The 17,203-nt window shown below is 39.4% G+C and overlaps 1 protein-coding gene across 1 annotated transcript in view; it reads left to right on the top strand.

Moving 5' to 3' along the window:
* Window positions 1-17,203, top strand: part of LOC101025570 (T cell activation inhibitor, mitochondrial) — a 47,992-nt gene that overhangs the window by 24,056 nt on the left and 6,733 nt on the right. The window contains exons 3-7 of the mRNA XM_031663423.1: window positions 7,365-7,487; window positions 10,889-10,986; window positions 11,232-11,323; window positions 14,924-15,156; window positions 15,770-15,901. Of these exons, the coding sequence (XP_031519283.1) occupies window positions 7,365-7,487; window positions 10,889-10,986; window positions 11,232-11,323; window positions 14,924-15,156; window positions 15,770-15,901 (678 nt within the window). The remainder of the gene's footprint in view (window positions 1-7,364; window positions 7,488-10,888; window positions 10,987-11,231; window positions 11,324-14,923; window positions 15,157-15,769; window positions 15,902-17,203) is intronic.

The following is a 17,203-nucleotide window of genomic DNA, read 5'->3' as shown; positions in this document are numbered from 1 at the left end:
GATCGAGACCATCCAGGCGAACACAGTGAAACCCCGTCTCTACTAAAAATACAAAAAACACTAGCTGGGCATGGTGGTGGGTGCCTGTAGTCCCAGCTACACAGGAGGCTAAGGCAGGAGAATGGCATGAATCCAGGGGGCAGAGCTTGCAGTGAGCCGACATCACACCACTGCACTCCAGCCTGGGCAACAGAGCAAGACTCTGTCTCAAAAAAAAAAAAAAAAAAAATCTGAAAATTTGTCTCTGATTACCTTCACCTGACAGTTGCACTGATAGTTGCATTGATTTGATTAAAATTCAGAAACACAAGTTGGTGTCTCTTGTACATAAGCACCAAAACTAAAAAAAAATGCTTTTGTTGATTTTATTTTCAGTTTTGTGTTTCACATATTCAAGAATAAAGACATTCTCTACAATTATTTTTTTTTCTCTAGAGAAATGCTTACAAACAGTAGCCAGCAACTTACACTTTCCTTTTTTTTAAGCTATTTTTTAATTTTAATTTTGACATAATTTCAGACCCAAAGAAAATGTGCAGGAATAGGGCCAGGCAGACTGGCTCGCACCTATAATCCCAGCTACTCAAGAGGCTGAGACAGGAGAATCACTTGAGCCCGGGAGGTGAAGGTTGCAGTGAGCGAGATTGCACCACTGTCCATCAGCCTGGGCAACAGAGCTAGAAGCTGGGGGGGAAAAAAAAAAAAAAAAAAAAAAAAAAACCTTGAAAATTAGCCACACCTGTAGTTCTTTCGATTCCTGAGGCCAAGTAGGAGGATTGCTTGAGCCCAGGAGTTCAAAGTTACAGTGAGCTATTGATGGCAGCAGCAGCCTCATCTGGAGCAGCCACTGCTAAGATGCTGGCTGCAGCAGGAGAGACGTGGCCGGGGCTGCATGCTCTACAGAGCTGATGTGGGCTAGGAACAGGCAGGAGTCCTGCCTCCTACTGAATTGGTAGGGTGGGAGCCACATGCTCCCTGGCGCAGCTGCAGCTGCCCAGCCACCCACTCTGGACTGGGACGTCTCTGGGCTTTCAGGGGCCTGGGAACCCCCGCCCCTGCCAGCCCAGAAGTACCTGCTCCCACTCCCTGACCTCTCCCCACTCCCAGTGCCCACTCAGGTGCAGAGCAAAGTTGTGGCAGAGCCTGGGCGCTGTCACAACCTGACCAGGGTGGTGCTGACACACCAGCCCCCTGCTGTCTCTGTCCCCTCCAGACTTTGGGTGCTGATGAGCATGGGAGGGAGGCATGGTGAGGGTGGCTGAGGGCAGCTTGGCCCAAGCCTGCAGGTGCCCCTCAGCACAAAGAGTCTGGGCACCATGGATGGCATGTTGATGGCGGAAGGCAGGTTTCTGGGCAGAAAGGGCCAGGGCCCTGATGAAACCCCACCTTCAAGCCAGGAACAGCCTGAAGTGTGGGGACTGGGCTGCCAGTTCCAGGTGAAGTTCATGGCCCAGAGTGAAGACTTCATTGATGACGGTTTGGCCAATTGGATGGTGCTTTTTCCAGGCCCACCGGGAAAAACCTTTCTGAGCACATAAAAACCCTGAACTCAGCCAGACTCATGCCAACATTGGGACTACCAGCTGCAGGAAGGAGTTACCCACTTCAGGTCTCCTCAATGTTGAGACAGCCTGCCTGTGAAAAGGAGCTACCCACTGTGCGTCTCTTCTCTGCTGAGAGCTGGACACTCATGGGGATGACCTGCCTGCAGATCTCCTGAGAGCTGTTCTATCACTCAGTGAAGCTCCTCTCTGACTTGCTCATCCTCCAGTTGGCCACATACCTCATTCTTCCTGGACATGGGACAAGAACTTGTGAACACCCAATGGTGGGACTTAAAGAGCTGTAACACAAACAGAGCTGAAACACACCCCCTGCTCACTACATTACAAGTGACAAGGAGAGAAAAGCTGCAGCCCTTCGGGGAGGCCAGACCTAGGGGCTCCCCAAGCCAGGGCTGTGACACCCTCTTTGGGGCCCTGTGGTTCCTGGTGTCTCCAAGCTTCCAGGAACCACCACGTTCCTCGGTTCCCACAGTGGTACACCTGGTCATCTGCAGCCTTGCATGGAGCCAACGCCTGTGCTGGTGCATGGGTTTGCCTGCCCCACTGCAGTCAGCACACCTGGCTGTCCACAGTGGCTGGACCCTGCGTTCACTCACACACCCCTTGCCACTCTGTGCCTGGCTGGCCCTTGGCAGACATGGGATCTGGGCCAGTAGTGTGAGCTAAGTGCAGCCTGCCAGGCCAAGCGGGCAGAATGAGCCCAGTGGGCCTGAGCCAAACTCAGGCAAGGACACTACCAACCACAGAAGTTTCCAGCTGGAAAAGCGACACCCCAAGGATCCCGTGACACTATGATTGTGCTGTTGTACTCCAGCCTGGGCAACAGAGCAAGTCCCTGTCTCTAAAATAAAAAAGGTAGAGACTAAAATTAAAAAAGAAAATTTGCAGAAATAATATAAAGAAGTCCCATGTAACTTCCACCCAAATTCCTCAAATGTTAACTTTGTACTACATTTGCTTTATCATTATATATATATTTAAATATTGAAATTATATATGTATATTTATACACATTTTTTCTCTGACCCATTTGAGTAAGTTGCAGCCACAATGTCCCTTTACCCTTGAATACCTAGGTTGTACATTTTTTAAATATAAAAACATTATCTTGGAAAATAATAAAAATTAAAAAGTTAACACTTATGACAATACTGTTAGCTAACCCCGAGATGTTATTCAAATGTCACTCATTTTCTGAGTGCTGCCCTTTATTAGGAAAAGAAAATCCCAAATCATGAGCCACATTTGGTTGTCAAATCTCTTTAGTCTTTTTTAATCTGGAACAGTTCCTCAGTGTGTTCTTGTCTTTCATTACTTTGATGAATACAAGCCAATTATTTTGTAGAATGTCTTACCATTTGTTTATCTGATGTTTCCTCATAATTACAGTCAGAGTTTTTCACAGGCCTACCCCAGAAATGATGTTGTGGTGTTTTCAGTGGATTATGTAGGAGGCATGGGATGGTTATGTAACCCATTACTAATGATACTAATTTCTTCCAGGAAGTTATGATTTTTTTCCCTTTAATTAGCTTCTGTTAAGGAGATATTTAGGGCTATATAAATATCCTTTTACTCCTTAGATTTTTACTACCTCACTTGCTCTAATATTCATTGATGATTCTTGCTTGAATCACATATTACTCTGCTGGTTGCCACCTATTGATTTCTTCATTTCATCATCTCTTCATATGGGGACTATATGAAGTGCCTATGTTCCCATCTTTCCTATTATTCCCTTACTTTCTGGTTCACTAAGTTGTTCCAGGTTCATCTGTACTGTTCCTGCTCCAAAGTTTGATTCGGGAGTTTTGCCAGGAAGCTCTGGCTCTTTCTAGTAGGGATTGGTTTATAGACACCAACATCTCAGTGCTACGTGTGCTCAGTTACTACTAATCCTCTCAGTGGCCAGAGCCAGGAAACATGTATCTTTATATCTGTATATGTTAAAAACCATGGCCGGGCGCAGTGGCTCACGCCTGTAATCCCAACACTTTGGGAGGCCAAGGTGAGTGGATTACGAGGTCAGGCGTTCAAGACCAGTTTGGCCAATATGGTAAAGCCCCGTCTCTACTAATAATACAAAAATTAGCCAGGCATGGTGGTGCCCACCTGTAGTCCCAGCTACTCAGGAGGCTGAGGCAGAAGAATCACTCCAACCTGGGAGGCGGAGGCTGCAGTGAGCTGAGATCATGCCACTGCACTCCAGCCTGGGTGGCACAGTGAGACTCCGTCTCAAAAAATAATAATAAAAAAAACAAAAACCATGTTGAGAGTCTTTGTTTTTACTTCAGTTTTTAGAAACAAAACACAAATATTGTTAAGCTAGACCAGTTGATTTTTATACATTAAATGTAAGAATTCCAAAAATCAATTCATGAATCTATAAGATCATATTTGAATCTATGTTGCAAAACATTTGGGCCCCAAACCAAACATAGTGTGTCATTTGATAATTCATATGTCAATAAATCATGCTTTCTCTTACATGATTTAAAGTAAGTTGAACAATATGTATTAATAAGTGTGGAAAAGTTGGAAAATTGTAATGCCATATCCAATAGTAGTGATATAAATTAAGATATATTTACCTGCTTAATCACATGCCATGCAGAAGTGACAAAATGTTTACCAGTATTCTTAAAGAGGGTATAGGAAGGATTATTAATTGCTATGCAAAGTCAGTGAATTTAAAAAAACAAAAAACAAAAACATTGAACGCTTTCACCTAGAGGATAAACTTACAATTCCCTTTCTCAGTGTGTAAGACCCTTCATGGTCTGACCCCACTTTACCCGTAGTCCCTCTCCAGTCTCTTATGCCCTTCTCTCCCTCTAAGCATCCTGTCATCTGGGCATATTGGCTCATCTCATAGATCTTTGTGCACTATTATGATTGACATGCCATTCTCTCTCACCTACCTGGAAAGATCTGATACATCTTTTGGGTTCCAGATCACATACTACCTGTTCTACAGAATCTTCCAGGAAGAATTTCCTCTATTCTAATTACTTATCTCTATATTCCTTATTAAATGTGTCTTCCTTTAAAACAAGGACTTTATCTTCCTTTTAATTCCAACACAACACAATGTCAGGCATTCAGGATAAATGTTTAATAGATGCATAATGATTTGTCATTTTCAGTATTCTAAACTTGATAATTTTTTAAATGCTTTAGATCACAACATCTAAAACATATAAAGTGACTTATTAAGGAACCTAGTGCTCCCTTCAGCAGTACATATACTAAAAATGGAATGAGGCCAGGTATAGTGGCTCATGCCTTTAATGCTAGCACTTTGGAATGCCAATGCGGGAAGATCACTTGAGTCCAGGAGTTCAAGACCAGTTTGGGCAACATAGCAAGACCTCATCTCTACAAATAATAATTTTTAAAAATTAGGTGGGCATGGTAGCACATGCTTATAGTCCCAGCTACTAGAGAGGCTAAGGCTAGAGGATCACTTGAGCCCAGGAGGTCGAGACTGTGGTGAGCCATGATCACACCAATCTATTCCAGCCTGAGCAACATAGTTAGACCCCATCTCAAAAAAATTGGAACAATACAGAGAAGATTAGCATAGCCAAGTAAAAAAATTTTTTTAAGAAAAAATGGCCAGGCATGGTGGCTCATGCCTATAATCCTAGCATTTTGGCGGGCCGAGGCAGGAGAATCACTTGAGCACAGAAGTTTGGGGCCAGCCTGGGCACCAAAGTGAGACCTAGTCTGTACAAAAAAATAAGAAGAAGAAAGGGAACCTCTGGTTTTCCTGGAGTTTTCTCTTGCATAGTAATGCCTAGGGCCCACTCCCCACCACTTTGTTTTGGAATCTGAAATGTTCCCCTCAGCCCAGAGTCACTACCATTCTGTCCCTGCCCCCTCACCACCCACTCCTGCAGCAGCTCGTCAGCCTCCCAGGACTCCATCCAGGTCACTCATTTCTCTGGACTTCCCTTGGGTAGCCAGTGACCCTGAGCACTAACAAGCACCCTTGTGTCATGATTATAGCACCAAGTGAGAGACGGTTTCTACAGAGGTGGTGCTGCTCTCTAGAAGGCCACACAGGCTTTCAGCTGTTTGCTGAAAGCTATCTTCTAGTCCTTAAAGATTTTTTTTTTTTTCTTTTTTAATTTTTGGACGGAGTCTCACTCTGTCACCCAAGCTCTGGAGTGCAGTGGCGTGATCTCAGCTCACTGCAACCTCCGCCTCCCGGTTCAAGCAATTCTTCTGCCTCAGCCTCCTAAGTAGCTGGGATTACAGGTGCACGCCAACACACCCGGCTAATTTTTTGTATTTTTTAGTAGATACGGGGTTTCACCACATTGGCCAGGCTGGTCTCGAACTCCTGACCTCATGATCCGCCCACCTCAGCCTCCCAAAGTTCTGGGATCACAGACTTGAGCCACCACACCCGGCCAAAGCATTTTTTATATTTAGTTCTTGTAAGACTATTGAGGTAAACATTCTAAGAAATACAGGTTTAGAGAACATCTTTCTGCTGAGCTTATTATAGAGTTGATATAGTTGAGACGAGACTGAAACTGGACATTTGGTTGGGTGGAAAGGAATGGAGGTGTCACTGAGCACCAGGGTAGTGAAGAGGCCCTCCTGGAAGGAGGGTGTGGCAAAATGACTAGATTGGTAAGGTCTGACCAGCCAGAGGGACTAGGTTACAGGGATGAGGGAATAAGCATTGGGAGCTCAGGGTAGTAGTATCCAAGACTAAAAAGGCAGAAACTGGAGTCCACCCAGCTAGAATCCACAAAGTAATCTTTTCATATTCCTTCATCAGGACCCATTGCCTCTTAATTGTCACTAGTCTCATCAGATATGTCTGTTGAGTTTGACTTTTACACCTTTTTAGCTCTATTATAATATTTGGTCACTTATTCCATAATTAGTATTAGTTCTACCCTCCCATATGTGTATGACTGACATCAGTGAAGATCTAGTATAGCTTACTGAAGGTTGTAATAAACACACTTTGAAGTATTTTTAATTAAAAAAAATTATATCTAGAAATCTAGTGACAGGTTTGATATAATTAAAATTTAATTTTTTAATATGCAAAGGAAGTTGCATAGAATATGATTTGACAGGTGTTGGCAGTTCTCCAAGCAACTTATTTTAAAAGTAGGTATTTCTGAAAAAGAATAGGTAGAAGTAAAGGTTTGATTGAAAACTCGGTTTAACACTGGGGCTGCTTTAAGATAATGTATGTGTCCTTTTTTTTTTAGTACAATTTTTTTTAACTTTTAGGTTCTTTTTTTTAATGTGTAGGTTTGTTATATAAATAAACTCTCATCACAGGGGTTTGTTGTACAGTTCATTTTGTTACCTAGGTACTAAGCCTAGTACCCTATAGTTGTTTTTACTGATCCTCTCTTCTATCCTCTACCTTCAAGTGGGCCCCAGTGTCTGTTGTTCCCGTCTTTGTGTCCATGTGGTCTCATCATTTAGCTCCTGTTTATAAGTGAGAACATGCAGTATTTGGTTTTCTGTTCCTGTGTTAGTTTGCTAAGGATGATAGCCTCCAGCTTCATCCATGTTCCCATGAAATACAAGAACTCATTCTTTTTTATGGCTGCATAGTATTCCATCGTATATATATACCACATTTTCTTTATCCAATCTATTGATTAGGTTGATTCCAAGTCTTTGCTATTGTGAATATGCAAGTGCATACATGTGTCTTTTAATAGTAGAAATACTTATATTATGGTTAGTATTATAAAGAGTCTGTGTGTGTATATATATATACATATATATATCTCCCTCTCTCTCTTTTCCTTCTAGATCCTGGTTAGATAACAATGGGAAAAGTGCTGTTAAAAAGCTAAAGAACAGTTTGCCACTTAGAAAAGAACTAGATCGTTTAAAAGATGAACTGTCTCATCAATTGCAACTGTCAGATATCAGGTAATAAAGAAGAGAGAACCTATTTTAGAAATTAAAATGAATATGAATTACCAACTGATAAGCTTTTCAGCAGCTAAATATTTGCATCTTTAACTTTTGCTCTGATAACTGAGTACTCTTCAATTATCTTCATGAACATCATGAAATGTTCATCTGTGTAAGAAAACTCTTAGTAATTTCTTATTTTAAATATTGAAGTAAGGCTGTGCACAGTGGCTCTTGCCTGTAATCCGAGCACTTTGGGAGGCCAAGGTGGGAGGATCACTTGAGCCCAGGAGTTCAAGACTAGCCTGGGCAACAGGCTAGTAGACCCTATCTCTACAAAACTTAAAAAAAAATTTACCTAGGCACGGTGGCCTGCACCTGTAGTCTCAGCTACTTGGAAGGATGAGGCAAGAGGATCACTGAAGCCCAGGAGCTTGAGGCTGCAGTGAGCTATAATTGCATCACTGCACTGTAGCCTAGGTGATAGAGCAAGACTTCATCTCAATTTATATATATGTTACTTCTTTCTTCTATATATAGATAAAGAAGTAAGGCTTAAGTACTGACATTTTTGGCATAATAAACTTTTTTACATAAGTTTGTAGGAAAAATACCCTATTCCATATACACTAAATATATAAAAAATAATTATGCCCCCATCTTATAAGATATTTAAGGCCAGGCACAGTGACTCATACTTCCAGCACTTTGGGAGGTCAAGGCAGGAGAATCACTTGAGGCCAGGAGTTTGAGACCAACCTGGGCAACATAGCGAGACCCCATCTCTAAATAATAATAAGTGTTTTAAAAGATTAGTATTTGAGTTTAAAAAGAGGAGGGGAGGGAGAAAATGGATGTTGTATTCTTGGTTCTATATTATATCGCGGAACTTTTTAAGTAAGTTTTCATAAACTTGAAAATTGCAGTTATATAAAGATCCATGCTGAAATTTATTGCAGAATAGATTTAACAGTTCTTAAAACTCTAAGGAAGGGAAAAGGAGGAGTCAGGTCATTCAGTCATTGGACTTCCCATCACTAGAACTCAGAAAAATCGTCATCTAGTCTTCATGTTTAAACATCTTTGTTACTTTTTGCTATAGCCTGTTTTGTTGTTTTCAATTCTCATTATTAGGACTTTTTTTTCTTATATTAAAACAAATGACTATTTGGGTACCATAAAAACACCTTTTTTCCTGTGTTTACAGAGTACAGATAGTATTTACATGTTCTGTTCTTGTATAATCAAATCATCATAAGATAATTCAGAATTTCAAAGCATTCTTTTAGACTTCCATGTGTGAAATGTTTGAATGTATGCATATATCTGTTATTTTATCATCACACTAATCATTTTCAGATTAAACTTTATTATAGGGGGTTCTTCCCATTCCATAGTCTATTAGCATAAACTTTTCTAACTAAAAATAGTAAGATCATTTTTAAAAGTTTATAAGGTAAATAAATTAATGTACATGCAAATAACTTTTTCTAATAGAAATTTTAAAAGATCTGTCAAAGCAGACTGAGTTAGGAAAATGAAAGGATTTCTTAAACAAAAAAAAAGAAATAAATATTATTTTACAGTATTATGGAGAAATTTCTCAGCTTTAATTTATATTATGGTAAATGTCAATAGATATAACCTGGCCGGGTACGGTGGCTCACGCCTGTAATCCCAGCACTTTGGGAGGCCAAGGCAGGCAGATGACAAGGTCAGGAGTTCGAGACCAGCCTGACCAACATGGTGAAACCCCGTCTCTACTAAAAATACAAAAATTAGCCAGGCCTGGTGGTGCATGCCTGTAATCCCAGCTACTCAGGCGGCTGAGGCAGGAGAATTGCTTGAACCCAGAAGATGGAGGTTGCGGTGAACCAAGAGCACACCACTGCACTGCAGCCTGGGCGACACAGCAAGACTCTGTCTCAAAAAAAAAAAAAAAAAAAATATATATCCCCCAAATAAGCTAAAGCTCTTTGGAGTTTTCAATTTTTAAGAGTATAAAAGGGTCCCTGAGACCATAACATTTGAGGACTATGGGCATGAGGGCTTCTTTACTTGCTAAAAAAAGTTAGCCAAAACTCCAGCAAACAGAAACATTAACTAATGACATTGTTTTTCATTCTAAACAGCCTATATAGAACACCATTTTTAACGAAAACAGCATTTACTACCTTTGTCACTTAAATTTTTTAATGTCAAATAATCAAAAATTAATATTCTTTGAAATTATATTTTACTTTTTAAATTGTAGTTTAAAGAAAAAAACAATTTTTTAAACAAGTTTTCATTTTATCGGAAATGACATTCATCAGAATCAGTATTAGGATAAAAGAAGAACCTGTGTTTCTTAAGAGCCTGTTTTGAATGCCTGGACTCCTTCACACACATTACCTCATTTGATGTCTACTACCTGTATAGCAGGAAACATCCTCATTTTGCATGCATGCAAGTGAAAACCTTAGGAAGGCTAAAAGCAGCTTGTTCAAGGTCACAGAGCTAGTAAACCACAGAATTAGAACATAAATAAACCCATAAAGGTGGGTTTTCTGAAGACCAGTGCTCTTCACAGTTACACAGCAGGGCCTCTGACATCGTGTCAATGTCAGGTTCCATGTGTCACTGGGGTTTAATATTAATTGATGAAATTTATGAAATGAGCAGATATACATGATTTCATCAAAATCACTTTCTCTAGAATGAGATAAAAAGAACCTGAGGTCAGGTACGGTGGCTCACGCCTGTAATCCCAACACTCTGGGAGGCCGAGGCTGGTGGATCACTTGAGCCCAGGTGTTCAAGACCAGCCTGAGCAACATGGTGAAACCCTGTCTCTACAAAAAAAATTTTTGAAGTAGCCAGCCATGGTGGCACATGCCTTTAGTCCCAGCTACTCGTGAGGCTGAGGTAGGAGGATCTCTTGAGCAGAGGAGGTCAAGGCTGCAGTGAGCCATGACTGCACCACTGCACTCCCACCTGGGCAACCGAGTGAGACCCTGTCTCAAAAACAGAAAAGAGAACCTGATAAGCCTAACTGGAATTCCTAGTTGGAACTTGAATCTAAAACAAAACCATCATCATTATAACAATGTGAAAAAGAAAAATACTTTTTTCAGAGTTTTCCCATTTCATCATCTTATTTTTAAATAGAAACATCATGTATTTGCTTATTTTAAATCTTTGGATACCTGAGCATAGTAGTAATAGTTCTGCCCTCTGGTAAACAATTCATTTTCCATGTGGTTGCTTCTTTAAAAATTAGCTAGCTTAGAAACATACGATCAATCAAAACATGTGATGTGCCTGCTTCAGAAAGAGACTCATTGGCTTCCCAAGGACTCCAGTAGTTGTGGTGAGTGCTTGCTCCTTCTTCAGGGTGCCACTTACTAACATGCTTGTGTGCTCTGTTGGCCTAGGTGGCAGAGGAGCTGGGGCGTCGCCCACCGCTGTAGCCAGCTGCATAGTTTAAGCCGCTTAGCACAGCAGAATTTGGAAACACTTAAAAAAGCAAAAGGTAAACATTTTCCATTTTCTTTTAAAAAATCACCTAGCTGCTATGTACATCTATAAATTTTAATGGAAAAACCAAGTAACTTTATCATAGCTGAACTTTTAAATCTGTTCTTTGAATAAAGCAGTGGCATAAAATTAGCCTTTAAGCTTCTACTGAATTTAATCCTGAGTTTATACACTATTGGCACAATGCAGAAAGAATGAAGCACCTCGACCATGACCAAAGGTTTTGTGTTTTATCATCAGGGTGTACAATCATATTTACAGACCGTTCTGGCATGAGTGCAGTGGGCCATGTGATGCTAGGAACAATGGATGTCCATCATCACTGGACAAAAGTAAGAAAGAGCCTTAAAATTAAAAACTTCTTGTCATTCATATACTTTCATTTCCAACAATGCTATAATGTTAATGAACCAAAAAAAATTTTGTTCTGTTTTTGTTTTTGTTTTTGAATGTTTTTAATCATAGTGTCAGCTGTTTTCAGATCAGATGCTGAAATATCATATACTTAACATACTTAAGAAGGAAGACTGATTTTTAAGGCAGTTTTTGTCTGGTAATACTGCATTCTTTTCTGAAGCACAGCCTGAAAGCCTATATTCTGTTGTTTGGTTTTACCTGTTCTTAACAGATTTATTGAGGTATAACTGACATTTAATAAACTGCACATGTTTCTTGTGTGTTGTTTGATATTTTGACATGTATGTATGCCCATGAAGCCATTATCACAGTCAAGATAGCAAACGTATCCAACACCTGGGCATATATGTGAGCATATGGCCCTTTGTAAACACTCCCTCCCATCCCACCACCCCCTCTCCAAGCAACCACTGGTCTGCTTTCTGTCACTATAGCTTAGTTTTGGAGTTTTATGTAAGTGGAATCATAGGGCTTGCAAACTTTTGTGTCTGGTTTCTTTCACTGTCTCATTTTGAGATTCATCCATGCTGTTGCATGTATTGAAAGTTTATTCCTTTTTATTACTATGTACTATTTCATTGTATAAATATACCACAGTTTGTTTATTCATTCACCTGTTGATGGACATAGGGTCGTATCACTTTGTGACTATTACAAATAAAACTGCTATGAACATTTGTGTACAAATATATGGACATATATTTCCTTTCTCTTGGGTAAATACCTAAAATAGAATGGCTGGATCATATGGTAGAGTATTTTAACTTTTTAAAAAACTGCCAACACTTAACTATGGTCGTCTTTTTAATTTTAGTCAGTCTAATAGCTCTGTGGTACAATCTCATTCAATGTTTAATTTGCATTTCTCTAATAATAAATAATGGTGAGCATCTTTTCATGTGCTTATTTGTCATCCACATATCTTCTTTAGTGAAGCGTCTGTTCAAATCAAATATTTATTTGGTAGAAAATACTTGCAAACCACATATCTGACAAAGACATTATATCTAGAATATATTTCAAAACTCTCAAATTTCAGCAGGAAAGAAAAAACCAACTAAAAAAGGGCAATCTAAAACTCTCAAACTTCAGCAGTAAAAAAAAAAAAAAAAACCCACTATAAAGGGCTACTAAAAAAACCAATGCAACCAAAAACGGTGACATGAAATGACATGTCACCAAAGAGAATGTACAGATGACATGTAAGCACATAAAAACATATTCATTGGCCGGGCACTGTGGCTCACGCCTGTAATCCCAGTGCTTTGGGAGGCCAAGACAGGTGGATCACGAGGTCAGGAGTTCAAGACCAACCTGGTAAACACAGTGAAACCCCGTCTCTACTAAAAATTAAAAAAAAAAAAAAAAATTAGCTGGGCATGGTGGCAGGCACCTATAGTCCCAGCTACTTGGGAGGCTGAGGCAGGAGAATCACTTGAACCCGGGAGGCGGAAGTTGCAGTGAGCCGAGATTGTGCCACTGCACTCCAGCCTGGGCAACACAGTGAGACTCTGTCTCAAAATAAATAGAAAGATAGAAAGATAGATTAGGTAGGTAGGTAGGTAGGTAGGTAGGTAGATAGATAGATAGATAGATAGATAGATAGATAGATAGATAGATAGATAGATAGATAGATAGATAGATAGATAGAACCACAGTGCATTATCACTACACACTTACCAGGATGGCTAAAATGAAGAATAGTTACATGCTGGTGAGAATGCAGAAAAAATAGGTCATTCATGCATTGCTGATGGGAATGTAAAATGGTACAGGCATTCTGGAAAAAGACTATTATGGTTTCTTACAAAACTAAACATGACCCAGCAGTCACCCTCAGGTATTTACAGCAGAGAAATGAAAAATTATGTTCACACAAACACCTGTACATGAATGTTTATAATAGCCAAAAACTAGGAAAAAAAATGAATGTTCTTCAGTGTGTGAATAGCTAAACAAACTGGTACATCCCTACCATAGGATTCTACTCAGCAATGAAAAGGAGTGAGCTATTGATACATGCAGCAACTGGATGGATCTTAAGGGCATTGTGCTGAGTGAAAAAGTCAGTCTCAAAAGGTTACAAACTGTTTGATTCTATTTATATAACATCCTTGGAATAATAAAATGATAGAAAGGAAGAAAAGATTCGTGGTTGCCAGGAAGTAGAGAGAGGGGAGCAGAGGTGTCAGTGCTATAAACAGGATCCCTATGATGGAATTCCTGTGTGTTTTGACTGTAGCAGTGTCACATGGCTCCATACACATATAATAAAGTAAATACACATATGAAAAATACACAAATGCATGCAAGTAAAACTAATGACCTCTGAGTAAGATTAATGAATTGTATCAATGTCAATTTCCTGGTTGTAATATTATACCAATAATTGTATAAGATGTACTGTTAAGTTAAAGGTATATGAATCTAGAATTATCTCAAAACAAAAAGTTTTTAAAATGTAGTTACCATATATACATGAGTAACCCATAGAAAAATTGAAAAATAGGGAGTAAAATTATTTTCCACAAGACGTTAAAAGTAGATTATAAATAATTTGTAGAATTTTTATGCAGCTATTGCTTTTATTATAGCAGAGTTTTTAATGCCTTCCAACTCTTCTAAAAGACCCTGGCTTTTAATAGAAAATCTTAAGTCCTTAGTGGTCCTTCCCTGACCCAGCCCCTACATCCACCTTGAGCCTTGCTCTTTCCTTTCCCTCGCAGCAGGTCACATGCCAGCCATACCAAACTCCTTATTGTTTCCAAACATGTTGCTCCTTTTCATGGTTCCATATTTGCACATGCTCTTTTTCCTTCCCCCAAAACAGCCCTTACATTCACGTGCCATTTCTAAATCTTACTTCATGTTTAAGATTGATCGAATTAGACTCCCTTCGAAACCTTTGCCTGAACCTCCTCTGTATCCACTCACCCTGATTTGGCATTTAGTATGCTAAATTCGAATTTTTGTTTCCTTGTACCCCAACTGTGAGTGCCAACCAAACAGGGACAAACTCTTACAATCTGTACCCTTCAAGTGCCCAACTCAGTGCTTACGTATATGGTAGGTGCACAATCATATTTATTGCACTTAATTGAGTTTAGTTACTTTAAAGTAAATTTTGAAGGAATAGACTGAGTTGAAATACATACACTTTATTTCTAAAACCTTTATTGTACCATTTAATAATTCTAAACTAATTGAAGATTCTTACCTAAATATTTAAATAATAGTGCTTAGGATTAGGACTTACTTTTATTTGGAGCATTTTTTTTTTTTTTTTGGAACTTTACAAATTCCCATCTAAAAATCCCAAAGATTTACAGTGGCTTGTTTTGAATATTAATATTTCCAGAATTCAATTAAGGTTTTTTTTTTATCTCTTACTTGAACTTTCCTTCAATGAAAATCATTTTCTTGTTAAAAATGTCTTAATGCCATTTATTGGAATTCTAAAATTAAATTATAGTAACATAAAGCTAATTGTTTCTTTCCCTTTGTTAACACTGTAGCTTTTTGAAAGATTGCCGAGTTATTTTGACCTTCAGAGGAGGCTGATGATTTTAGAAGACCAAATAAGCTATCTTTTAGGTGGCATACAAGTTGTTTATATTGAAGAATTACAGCCAGTATTGACACTTGAAGAATATTACTCTCTTCTTGATGTGTTTTATAATAGACTGTTGAAAAGTAGGATACCATTTCACCCTCGAAGTTTGCGTGGTTTACAAATGATCCTTAACAGGTAAATATCTAAGATAGAAGGATTACTTTTATTCCTTCGTCTAGGTGGGTTGTGTGTGTAAATGCATTAAATTGTTTTGTATTTCAATGGGTAGTTCTTAAGAATTAAAGAAGAAAATGCCACGACTTGTGTTAGCAACTCTCTTCTACGCTCTAGAAAAGCCAGCATGGGAGGATTGAAGAATTTAATGTCTAGAACATTCTTTAAATATATTGCTGAGCAGATTTACTGGGCAAAGTCAATCCAATGGAAAACATTATAAGATTAAACTAATAGTAAATCAGTAGCCAACATTTGTGGTGTATACACTGTTTGCCGAGCACTGTGTTGGGTACTTACATGCATTCTGTCTTTAGCTCTGACAACCTCACTGTGCAGCAGGTCACCCCTTGCATGTAACAGATAAGGAAGGTCAGAGGGCTTGCAAGTAGGTCGTGATCCTGAAGAAGTGTGTCTTTGGGGGCAGCAAAGCTTTAAGTTGCTGCACTTTTGAGGTGGCTTTTCTTGATGATTTTTTTTTTATTTTATTTTCCTGAGGACTAATAAAACATTTTCTCTGGTCGGGGAGAGGAGAGGGTCAGTGGTTTTTCCTTTAATGTATATTTTATTGCAGTGACAGATATGCTCCAAGCTTGCATGAACTCGGGCATTTTAATATTCCAACACTCTGTGATCCAGCAAATCTCCAGTGGTTTATTCTCACCAAAGCTCAGCAGGCAAGAGAGAACATGAAAAGAAAGGAAGAGTAAGTACTGCCAGTCCTCTGTAAAGTCAGATCATTCAGTCTAACTGAAAACTTCAGATATTTGGAACTCATAAATATGGGACCTGGAAACAGTATGAAGCTTAGGAAATTGACTAATTTGTAGATATTCCATATTTATTTATTCCCTACCTAAATTATGTTACCACCATGGACCTCAGTTTGAGAAGTTCAGCTTCTTAATATAAAAGTCAATTCAGGAACAGAATGAAAAATAAGAATATCAGCAAGGAATTTTCCAGATGGAAAAGACTGACAACAAGCAAAAATATTGATTATTTCTTGATTAACAAGAATATTGCTTAAAAAATGTCAAACTGTTAATATAAAAAGAACTTTATCTGTATCTTAATTAAGTTGAGAAGAAACCTTAAAAAAATCATCTTAAGCCGGGCACAGTGGCTCACGCCTGTAATCCCAGCACTTTGGGAGGCCGAGGCAGGCAGATCACTTGTGAGGTCAGGAGTTTGAGACCAGCCTGGCCAACATGGTGAAACCCCATCTCTACTAAAAATACAAAAACTATCCAGGTGTTGTGGCGGTCACCTCTAGTCCCAGCTACTCAGGAGGCCAAGACAGGAGAATGGCTCGAACCCAGGAGGCAGAGTTTGCAGTGAGCCGAGATCACGCCACTGCACTCCAGCCTGGATGACAGAGAGAGAGAAAGAAAAATAATAAACCTTTTAACTGTTGATATAAAGAAAACTTTATCTGCATTTTAATTAAGTTGAGAAGAAACCTTAAAAAATCATTTTAGGCCGGGCACAGTGGCTCAAGCCTGTAATCCCAGCACTTTAGGAGGCCGAGGCAAGGAGATCACTTGAGCCCAGGAGTTCAAGACCAGGCTAGGCAACATGGTGAAACCCTGGGCAATATGGTGGGGAAAAAAAAAAATTAGCCAGGCATGGTGGCACTTGCTTGTGTCCCAGCTACTCAGGAGGCTGAGGTGGGAGGATTGATTGAGCCTCCATGGCCAAGGCTGCAGTGAGCTATGATCGCACCCCTGCACTCCAGCCTGGGTGACATAATGAAATCCTTTCTCAAAAAAAAAACAATGTATCATTTTAGTTCCTAAGCAGTGTTGTTTTTATGTTGTTTGTATCTTTGAAGGAGTCCTATTATAGCCAACAGTTTCCTGTTTTGTAGGTGGTAAGATATTGCTTGATATTGTTTTATGTATCACCTATGAAGAAATGAGGTCATTTACTTAGCCATCATTTACTATGACTGTTATGTGCCCAAAGCTGAGATCAATGCCATTGATTGAAAGACTTAGACATGATC

This window comes from Papio anubis, chromosome 2 (assembly GCF_008728515.1).
Source record: "Papio anubis isolate 15944 chromosome 2, Panubis1.0, whole genome shotgun sequence".
Classification (NCBI taxonomy): Eukaryota; Metazoa; Chordata; class Mammalia; order Primates; family Cercopithecidae; genus Papio; species Papio anubis.
This window is presented reverse-complemented; position numbering and strand designations above follow the sequence as displayed.